The 10,104-nt window shown below is 56.2% G+C and overlaps 2 protein-coding genes across 2 annotated transcripts; both read right to left on the minus strand.

Moving 5' to 3' along the window:
• Positions 1 to 3,421: 3,421 nt before the first annotated feature.
• Positions 3,422 to 5,552, minus strand: LOC121879642 (basic proline-rich protein-like). Its single transcript, XM_042386318.1, has 3 exons — positions 5,200 to 5,552; positions 4,088 to 4,800; positions 3,422 to 3,849 (listed from the first exon to the last, which is right to left on the minus strand). The coding sequence occupies exons 1-3, from the start codon at positions 5,550 to 5,552 to the stop codon at positions 3,422 to 3,424; spliced, it is 1,494 nt and encodes a 497-aa protein (XP_042242252.1).
• A 2,269-nt stretch (positions 5,553 to 7,821) lies between these two features.
• Positions 7,822 to 9,901, minus strand: LOC121879647 (basic proline-rich protein-like). The gene is made up of 3 exons (XM_042386331.1): positions 9,757 to 9,901; positions 8,281 to 8,826; positions 7,822 to 7,937 (listed from the first exon to the last, which is right to left on the minus strand). The coding sequence occupies exons 1-3, from the start codon at positions 9,899 to 9,901 to the stop codon at positions 7,822 to 7,824; spliced, it is 807 nt and encodes a 268-aa protein (XP_042242265.1).
• Between the last annotated feature and the right edge of the window lie 203 nt (positions 9,902 to 10,104).

A 10,104-nucleotide genomic window follows, 5' to 3' on the forward strand; every position in this document is an offset into this window, starting at 1 on the left:
AAAATCCATTAAGGTGTAGAAATGTAATGAAATACTGTACAGTATACTGTATTGATAATATAATGTTATAATAAGTGTATTATGAGTCTATGTGTAAAGTTCTCTTTATTTCATCAAAGGAAGTGTAATTCATGGGTATGGTTACAAAACAAAATTTGGAGTTTATTCCTATAAGAGCTATGGATATACAGCCTACAGAATGAACGTTTTTATAGTTCACAATGTTGTAGTATCCAAGAAATTGTTTTATCTTGGACGAAGATAATAATTTTTTGTCAGAAAATGTATTTGTATATTTTTAATGTGCTTTGGAGTTTGTAAATACATGATTTTCATGTACTGAATGTCTGTGTATACATGTGTTTGTGTGAATATCTGGCATCAGTATGTCAGTATGCAGTATGTCAATATTCCACTTGTAAGTGAAATCTTGTTGCATGCAATGGTTTGTGTTCGTTATACAGTACAGTATTTCATATCATAGAGAGTTTTCCAGCAGCAGTGATTCACTAGTTAATGAAATACTGTACTGTTGCTCAGTAATTAATGATAAATCTCTCTCAAGATTCTTGTTTTTCGAACATTGTTGTACAGTGTGCCTATACTGTACTATACTTGTGATTCTGTGAAGTCTTGATGCTAGGCACGGCTGTTAAGAGAGTGAATATGAGCAGGTGGATACATAAATAATAGAATGGATTCCTCTCTTGAATTTCTCTTTTATATATGTTGTTGATAAAAGATGTACCAGATATTAAAAATAAGATACAGGTACAGTACTTGATTGCTGGTGTGGGGACGCCACCAACCCTGGTAGAGCCACTGGGGGCACCACAGCCCCTGACAGGGCCCCTTGTAGGGCCCCTGGGAGCGCCAACACCCCTGGGAGAGCCCCTGAAGGCGTCTCACATGGTAGGGCAAATGGGAAGGCCCCAGGGGGAACTGTCACTGTAGGAACCCTGGGGGCAGCTGTTAATGCACACTTAGAACAATTTGGATATATGAATAGATACACCGCCCATCGCATTTCCAGTATCATCGCATGAAAAACAATGTAAAGGAGAATAAATATCCAACAGGAAAATATAAATTGGGGTGTTGTGCTGACTGACTGTACTTCTCTCCTATTGGCTGTTATGTGGTGCATTTACATTTAAGTCCACCAATCACAGTCAAGGAAGGGATTGCTGGACGTATGCAATATGTACGACACCACTACCAAAAGCTATAGGGTTCCTGGGAGGGGGCGCCTCTGTTAGGGCCCCTGAGAGGGCCCGTGGGGCATCGCTGCCCTTAAGGGGAGCCCCTGGGGGCGCTGCTGCCTATACGAAGAGCCCGTTGGGGCGTCGTTGCCCCTTGACAGGCTTCTGAGGGTGCTACCAGCCCTGAGAGGTCCCCTGAAGTCGCCGCTGCAGCTGGGAGGGGCCCTGTGGGCGCCAACGCCCGTGGGAAAGCCACTAAGTACGCCACCATCCTTGGGAGGGTCACTGGGGGCACCGTTGCTCCTGGGAGATTGCCTGAGAGCGCCGCGACCTCTGAGAATTCCCCTGGGGGCGCCGTCGCCTTTAAATGGTCCCCTGCAGGCGCAGTTTTCCCTGGGAGGGCGCCGGGGTGATCCGTCGCTCTTGGGATAGCCTTTGGGGGCGAGGTCGCCCTTGGGATAGCCTTTGGGGGCGAGGTCGCCCTTGGGAGGATCCCTGGGAGCACAACCGCCTCTGGGAGGTCCCGTGGGGACGCCACCACCCTTGGTAAGGCCACTGGGTGCTCCACATGCCCATGACAGGGCCCCTTGTAGGGCCTCTTGGAGTGCCAACACCCCTGGGAGAGCCCCTGAAAGCGTCGCATTTGGTAGGGCAAATGGGAAGGCCCCAGGGGGAACTGTCACTGTAGGGACCCCGGGGGCAGCTGTTTATGCACATTTAGAACAATGGGATATATGAATAGATACACCTACCATCGCATTTCCAGTATCATCGCATGAAAAACAATGAAAAGGAGAATAAATATCCAACAGGAAAACATAAATTGGGGTGTTGGGCTGACTGACTGTTCTTCTCTCCTATTGGCTGTTATTTGGTGGATTTACATTTTAGTCAACCAATCACAGTTAAGTAAGGGATTGCTGGACGTAAGCAATATGTACGACACCACGAGCAAAAGCTATAGGGTTCCTGGGACGGGGCGCCTCTGTTAGGGCCCCTGGGAGGGCCCCTGGGGCATCGCTGCTCCCAAGGAGAGCCGCTGGGGGCGCTGCTGCCCATACAAAGAGCCCCTGGGGGCGTCGTTGCCCCTTGATAGGCCTCTGAGGGTGCAACCAGCCCTGAGGTCGCCGCTGCAGCTGGGAGGGCCCTTGTGGGGGTGCCACCGCCCCTGGAAGAGCCCCTAAGTATGCCACCATCCTTCGGAGGGCCCCTGTGGGCGTCACTACCCCAGGGAGAGCCCATAAGTACGCCATCATCCTTGGGAGGGCCCCTAAGGAGCACCGTTGCTCTTGAGAGGTACCCTGGGAATGCCACTACCTCTGGGAATTCCCCCGGGGGTGCGCCGTCGCCCCTACGTGGGCCCCTGCGCACACAGTTTCTCCTGGGAGGGCCCCGGGGGGCTTCATCGCCCTTGGGATAGCCTTTTGGGGCGAGGTCGCCCTTGGGAGGGTCCCTGGAGGCGCAACCTCCTCTGGGAGGGCCTGTGGGGGCGCCACCAACCCTGGTAGGGCCACTGGGGGCACCCCTTTTAGGGCCCCTGGGAGCGCCAACACCCCTGGGAAAGCGCCTGAAGGCGTCGCATATGGTAGGGCAAATGGGAAGGCCCCAGGGGGAACTGTCACTGTAGGGACCCTGGGAGCAGCTGTTTATGCACATTTAGAACAATGAGGTATATGAATAGACACACCGACAATCGCATTTCCAGTATCATCATCACATGAAAAACAATGAAAAGGAGAATAAATATCCAACAGGAAAACATAAATTAGGGTGTTGTGCTGACTGACTGTTCTTCTCTCCTATTGGCTGTTATTTGGTGGATTTACATTTTAGTCCACCAATCACAGTTAAATAAGGGATTGCTGGACGTAAGCAATATGTACGACACCACGAGCAAAAGCTATAAGGTTCCTGGGAGGGGGCGCCTCTCTCTGGAGCATCGCTGCCCATAAGGAGAGCCCGTAGGGGAGCTGCTGCCCATACGAAGAACCCCTGTGGACGTTGTTGCCCCTTGACAGGCCTCTGAGGGTGCAACCAGCCCTGAGAGGTCCCCTGAGGTCGCCGCTGCAGCTGGGAGACCCCTATGGGCGCCACCTCCACTGGGAGAGCCCCTAGGTAAGCCACCATCCTTGGGAGGGCCCCTGGGGGCACCGATGCCCCTGGGTGGTGCCCTGGGTGCGCCGCTACCTCTGGGAATTCCCCTGGGGGCGCCGTCGCCCCTAAGTGGCTCCTGCGGGTGCCGTCGCCCCTAAGTGGCCCCTGCGGGCACAGTTTTCCCTGGTAGGGCCCCGGGGTGGTCCGTCGCCCTTGGGATAGCCTTTGGGGGCGACGTCGCCCTTGGGATAGCCTTTGGGGGCGACGTCGCCCTTGGGATAGCCTTTGGGGGCGACGTCGCCCTTGGGATAGCCTTTGGGGGCGACGTCGCCCTTGGGATAGCCTTTGGGGGCGCAACCGCCTCCGGGAGGGCACGTTGGGACGCCACCACCCCTGGTAAGGCCACTGGGGACTCCACATGCCCCTGACAGGGCCCCTTGTAGGGCCCCTGGGAGAACCAACACCCCAGGGAGAGCCCCTGAAGGCGTCGCATATGGTAGGGCAAATGGGAAGGCCCCAGGGGGAACTGTCACTGTAGGGACCCTGGGAGCAGCTGTTTATGCACATTTAGAACAATGAGGTATATGAATTAATACACCGACCATCGCATTTCCAGTATCATCGCATGAAAAACAATGAAAAGGAGAATAAATATCCAATAGGAAAACATAAACCGGGGTGTTGTGTTGACTGACTGTTCATCTCTCTTATTGGCTGTTATTTGGTGGATTTACATTTTATTCGACCAATCACAGTTAAGTAAGGGATTGCTGGACGTAAGCAATATGTACGACACCACGAGCAAAAGCTATAGGGTTCCTGGGACGGGGCGCCTCTGTTAGGGCCCCTGGGAGGGCCCCTGGGGCATCGCTGCTCCCAAGGAGAGCCGCTGGGGGCGCTGCTGCCCATACAAAGAGCCCCTGGGGGCGTCGTTGCCCCTTGATAGGCCTCTGAGGGTGCAACCAGCCCTGAGAGGCACCCTGAGGTCGCCGCTGCAGCTGGGAGGGCCCTTGTGGGGGTGCCACCGCCCCTGGAAGAGCCCCTAAGTATGCCACCATCCTTCGGAGGGCCCCTGTGGGCGCCACTACCCCAGGGAGAGCCCATAAGTACGCCATCATCCTTGGGAGGGCGCCTAAGGAGCACCGTTGCCCTCGAGAGGTACCCTGGGAATGCCACTACCTCTGGGAATTCCCCCGGGGGTGCGCCGTCGCCCCTACGTGGGCCCCTGCGCACACAGTTTCTCCTGGGAGGGCCCCGGGGGGCTTCATCGCCCTTGGGATAGCCTTTTGGGGCGAGGTCGCCCTTGGGAGGGTCCCTGGAGGCGCAACCTCCTCTGGGAGGGCGTGTGGGGGCACCACCAACCCATGTAGGGGCACTGGGGGCACCCCTTTTAGGGCCCCTGTGAGCGCCAACACCCCTGGGAAAGCGCCTGAAGGCGTAGCATATGGTAGGGCAAATGGGAAGGCCCCAGGGGGAACTGTCACTGAAGGGACCCTGGAGACAGCTGTTTATGCACATTTAGAACAATGGGATATATGAATAGATACACTGCCCATCGCATTTCCAGTATCATCGCATGAAAAACAATGAAAAGGAGATTAAATATCCAACAGGAAAACATAAACCGGGGTGTTGTGCTGACTGACTGTTCTTCTCTCCTATTGGCTGTTATTTGGTGGATATACATTTTAGTCCACCAATCACAGTTAAATAAAGGATTGCTGGACGACACCACGAGCAAAAGCTATAGGGTTCTTGGGAAGGGGCGCCTCTCTTAGGGCCCCTGGGAGGGCCCCTTTGGCATCGCTGCCCATAAGGAGAGCCCCTGGGGGCGCTGCTGCCCATACAAAGAGCCCCTGGGGGCGTCATTGCCCCTTGATAGGCCTCTGAGGGTGCAACCAGCCCTGAGAGGCCCCCTGAGGTCTCCACTGCAGCTGGGAGGGCCCTTGTAGGCGACACCGCCCCTGGAAGAGCCCCTAAGTATGCCACCATCATTGGGAGTGCCCCTGGGGGCACCGGTGCCCCTGGGTGGTGCACTGGGAGCGCAACTACCTCTGGGAATTCCCCTGGGGATGCCATCGCCCCTAAGTGGGCCCCTGCAGGCGCAGTTTCCCCAGGGAGGGCCCCGGGGACCTCCGTCGCCCCTGGGATAGCCTTTGGGAGCGAGGTCGCCATTGGGAGGGTCGCTGGGGGCGCAACCACCTCTGGGAGGGCTTGTGGGGGCGCCACCATCCCTGGTAGGACCACTGGGGGCATCGCAGCCCCTGAGAGGGCCCCTTGTAGGGCCCCTGGGAGCGCCAACCCCCCTGGGAGAGCCCCTGAAGCTGTCGCATATGGTAGGGCAAAATGGAAGGGCCCACGGGGAACTGTCACTGGAGGAACCCTGGGGACAGCTGTTTTTGCACACTTAGAACAATGGGATATATGAATAGATACACCGCCCATCGCATTTCCAGTATCATCGCATGAAAAACAATGAAAAGGAGAATAAATATCCAACAGGAAAACATAAATTGGGGTGTTGTGCTGACTGACTGTTCTTCTCTCCTATTGGCTGTTATTTGGTGGGTTTACATTTTAGTCAACCAATCACAGTTAAGTAAGTGATTGCTGGACGTATGCAATATGTAAGACACCACGACCAAAAGCTATAGGGTTCCTGGGACGGGGCGCCTCTCTTAGGGCCCCTGGGAGGGCCCCGGGGGCCTCCATCGCCCCTGGGATAGCCTTTGGGAGCGAGATCGCCATTGGGAGGGTCCCTGGGGGCGCAACCGCCACTGGGAGGGCCTGTGGGGGCGCCACCATCCATAGTAGGGCTACTGGGGGCATCACAGCCCCTGACAGGGCCCCTTGTAGGGCCCCTGGGAGCGCCAACCCCCCTGGGACAGCCCCTGAAGCTGTCGCCTATGGTAGGGCAAATGGGAAGGCCGCACAGGGAACTGTCACTGTAGGGTCCCCGAGGCAGCAGTTTTTGCACATTTAGAACAATGGGATATATGAATAGATACACCGCCCATCGCATTTCCAGTATCATCGCATGAAAAACAATGAAAAGGAGAATAAATATCCAACAGGAAAACATAAATTAGGGTGTTGTGCTGACTGACTGTTCTTCTCTCCTATTGGCTGTTATTTGGTGGATTTACATTTTAGTCAACCAATCACAGTTAAGTAAGGGATTGCTGGACGTAAGCAATATGTACGACACCACGAGCAAAAGCTATAGGGTTCCTGGGACGGGGCGCCTCTGTTAGGGCCCCTGGGAGGGCCCCTGGGACATCGCTGCCCTTAAGGAGAGCCCCTGGGGGCGCTGCTACCCATACAAAGAGCCCCTGTGGACGTCGTTGCCCCTGAGAGGTACCCTGGGAATGCTGCTACCTCTGAGAATTCCCCTGGGGGCGCCGTCGCCTCGAATTGGGCCCCTGAGAGCGCAGTTTCCCCTGGGAGGGCCCCGGAGGTCTCCGTCATCCCTAGGATAGCCAGTGGGAGGCGAGGTCGCCCTTGGGTGGGTCCCTGGAGGACCAACCGCCTCTGGAAGGGCCTGTGGGTGCGCCACCGACCCTGGTAGGGCCACTGAGGGCTCCACAGCCCCAGACAGGGCCCCTTGTAGGGCCCCTGGGAGAGCCAACACCCCTGGGAGAGCCAACACCCCTGGGAGAGCCCCTGAAGCCGTTTCATATGATAGGGCAAATGGGAAGGCCCCAGGGGGAACAGTCACTGTAGTGTCCCCGAGGCAGCTATTTATGCACATTTAGAACAAGGGGATATATGAATAGATACACCTACCATCGCATTTCCAGTATCATCGCATGAAAAACAATGAAAAGGAGAATAAATATCCAACAGGAAAACATAAATTGGGGTGTTGTGCTGACTGACTGTTCTTCTCTCCTATTGGCTGTTATTTGGTGGATTTACATTTTAGTCCACCAATCACAGTTAATTAAAGGATTGCTGGATGTATGCAATATGTACGACCCCACGACCAAAAGCTATAGGGTTCCTGGGATGGAGCGCCTCTGTTAGGACCTCTGGGAGGGCCCGTGGGGCATCTCTGCCCTTAAAGAGAGCCCCTGGGGGCTCTGCTGCCCATACAAAGAGCCCCTGGTGGCATCGTTGCCCCTTGAAAGGCCTCTCGGGGTGCAACCAGCCATAAGCCGTCCCCTGAGGTCGCCGCTACAGCTGGGAGGGCCCCTGTGGGCGACACTGCCCGTGAGAGAGCCCTTAAGTACGCCACCATCTTGTGAGGGCCCATGGGGGCACCGTTGCCCCTGGAAGTTTTCCTGGGAGAACTGCTACCTCAGGGAATTCCCGTGGCGGCGCCGTCACCCCTAAATGGGCCTCTGCGGGCGCAGTTTCCCCTGGGAGGGCCCCGGGGTGCTCCTTCCCCCTTGGGATAGCCTTTGGGGGCAAGGTCGCCCTTAGGAGGATTCCTGGGAGCGCAACCGCCTCTGGAAGGGTCTGTGAGGGCGCCGCCATCCTTGGTAGGGTCACTGGGGGCACCATAGCCCCTGACAGGGCCTCCTTATAGGTTCCCTAGAAGCACCAACCCCCCTAGGAGAGCCCCTGAAGCTGTCGCATATGGCAGGGCAAATGGGAAGGCCCCAGGGGGAACTGTCACTGTAGGGACCCTGGAGACAGCTGTTTATGCACATTTAGAACAATGGGATATATGAATAGATACACTGCCCATCGCATTTCCAGTATCATCGCATGAAAAACAATGAAAAGGAGATTAAATATCCAACAGGAAAACATAAACCGGGGTGTTGTGCTGACTGACTGTTCTTCTCTCCTATTGGCTGTTATTTGGTGGATATACATTTTAGTCCACCAATCACAGTTAAATAAAGGATTGCTGGACGACACCACGAGCAAAAGCTATAGGGTTCTTGGGAAGGGGCGCCTCTCTTAGGGCCCCTGGGAGGGCCCCTTCGGCATCGCTGCCCATAAGGAGAGCCCCTGGGGGCGCTGCTGCCCATACAAAGAGCCCCTGGGGGCGTCATTGCCCCTTGATAGGCCTCTGAGGGTGCAACCAGCCCTGAGAGGCCCCCTGAGGTCTCCACTGCAGCTGGGAGGGCCCTTGTGGGCGACACCGCCCCTGGAAGAGCCCCTAAGTATGCCACCATCATTGGGAGTGCCCCTGGGGGCACCGGTGCCCCTGGGTGGTGCACTGGGAGCGCAACTAACTCTGGGAATTCCCCTGGGGATGCCATCGCCCCTAAGTGGGCCCCTGCAGGCGCAGTTTCCCCAGGGAGGGCCCCGGGGACCTCCGTCGCCCCTGGGATAGCCTTTGGGAGCGAGGTCGCCATTGGGAGGGTCGCTGGGGGCGCAACCACCTCTGGGAGGGCTTGTGGGGGCGCCACCATCCCTGGTAGGACCACTGGGGGCATCGCAGCCCCTGACAGGGCCCCTTGTAGGGCCCCTGGGAGCGCCAACCCCCCTGGGAGAGCCCCTGAAGCTGTCGCATATGGTAGGGCAAAATGGAAGGGCCCACGGGGAACTGTCACTGGAGGAACCCTGGGGACAGCTGTTTTTGCACACTTAGAACAATGGGATATATGAATAGATACACCGCCTATTGCATTTCCAGTATCATCGCATGAAAAACAATGAAAAGGAGAATAAATATCCAACAGGAAAACATAAATTGGGGTGTTGTGCTGACTGACTGTTCTTCTCTCCTATTGGCTGTTATTTGGTGGATTTACATTTTAGTCAACCAATCACAGTTAAGTAAGTGATTGCTGGACGTATGCAATATGTAAGACACCACGACCAAAAGCTATAGGGTTCCTGGGACGGGGCGCCTCTCTTAGGGCCCCTGGGAGGGCCCCGGGGGCCTCCATCGCCCCTGGGATAGCCTTTGGGAGCGAGATCGCCATTGGGAGGGTCCCTGGGGGCGCAACCGCCACTGGGAGGGCCTGTGGGGGCGCCACCATCCATGGTAGGGCTACTGGGGGCATCACAGCCCCTGACAGGGCCCCTTGTAGGGCCCCTGGGAGCGCCAACCCCCCTGGGACAGCCCCTGAAGCTGTCGCCTATGGTAGGGCAAATGGGAAGGCCGCACAGGGAACTGTCACTGTAGGGTCCCCGAGGCAGCAGTTTTTGCACATTTAGAACAATGGGATATATGAATAGATACACCGACCATCGCATTTCCAGTATCATCGCATGAAAAACAATGAAAAGGAGAATAAATATCCAACAGGAAAACATAAATTAGGGTGTTGTGCTGACTGACTGTTCTTCTCTCCTATTGGCTGTTATTTGGTGGATTTACATTTTAGTCAACCAATCACAGTTAAGTAAGGGATTGCTGGACGTAAGCAATATGTACGACACCACGAGCAAAAGCTATAGGGTTCCTGGGACGGGGCGCCTCTGTTAGGGCCCCTGGGAGGGCCCCTGGGACATCGCTGCCCTTAAGGAGAGCCCCTGGGGGCGCTGCTACCCATACAAAGAGCCCCTGTGGACGTCGTTGCCCCTGAGAGGTACCCTGGGAATGCTGCTACCTCTGAGAATTCCCCTGGGGGCGCCGTCGCCTCGAATTGGGCCCCTGAGAGCGCAGTTTCCCCTGGGAGGGCCCCGGAGGTCTCCGTCATCCCTAGGATAGCCAGTGGGAGGCGAGGTCGCCCTTGGGTGGGTCCCTGGAGGACCAACCGCCTCTGGAAGGGCCTGTGGGTGCGCCACCGACCCTGGTAGGGCCACTGAGGGCTCCACAGCCCCAGACAGGGCCCCTTGTAGGGCCCCTGGGAGAGCCAACACCCCTGGGAGAGCCAACACCCCTGGGAGAGCCCCTGAAGCC

The sequence above is a fragment of the Homarus americanus genome, unplaced genomic scaffold (assembly GCF_018991925.1).
Source record: "Homarus americanus isolate GMGI-L3 unplaced genomic scaffold, GMGI_Hamer_2.0 scaffold42746, whole genome shotgun sequence".
Taxonomy (NCBI): domain Eukaryota; kingdom Metazoa; phylum Arthropoda; class Malacostraca; order Decapoda; family Nephropidae; genus Homarus; species Homarus americanus.

What these genes read in the sequence shown, in the direction of transcription:
- LOC121879642 (XM_042386318.1), bottom strand. Translation starts at nt 5,552, where the DNA reads ATGCCCCCAGTGGTCCTACCAGGGATGGTGGCGCCCCCACAAGCCCTC. An exon ending in ACCTCAGGGGGCCTCTCAGG is followed by an intron (nt 4,801 to 5,199) that starts GCTGGTTGCACC and finishes GTGCATAAACAG; the next exon opens with CTGTCTCCAGGGTCCCTTCA. An exon ending in TAGCTTTTGCTCGTGGTGTC is followed by an intron (nt 3,850 to 4,087) that starts GTACATATTGCT and finishes GTGCATAAACAG; the next exon opens with CTGCTCCCAGGGTCCCTACA.
- LOC121879647 (XM_042386331.1), bottom strand. Translation starts at nt 9,901, where the DNA reads ATGACGGAGACCTCCGGGGCCCTCCCAGGGGAAACTGCGCTCTCAGGG. An exon ending in GACGTCCACAGGGGCTCTTT is followed by an intron (nt 8,827 to 9,756) that starts GTATGGGTAGCA and finishes GTGCAAAAACAG; the next exon opens with CTGTCCCCAGGGTTCCTCCA. An exon ending in GACGCCCCCAGGGGCTCTTT is followed by an intron (nt 7,938 to 8,280) that starts GTATGGGCAGCA and finishes GTGCATAAACAG; the next exon opens with CTGTCTCCAGGGTCCCTACA.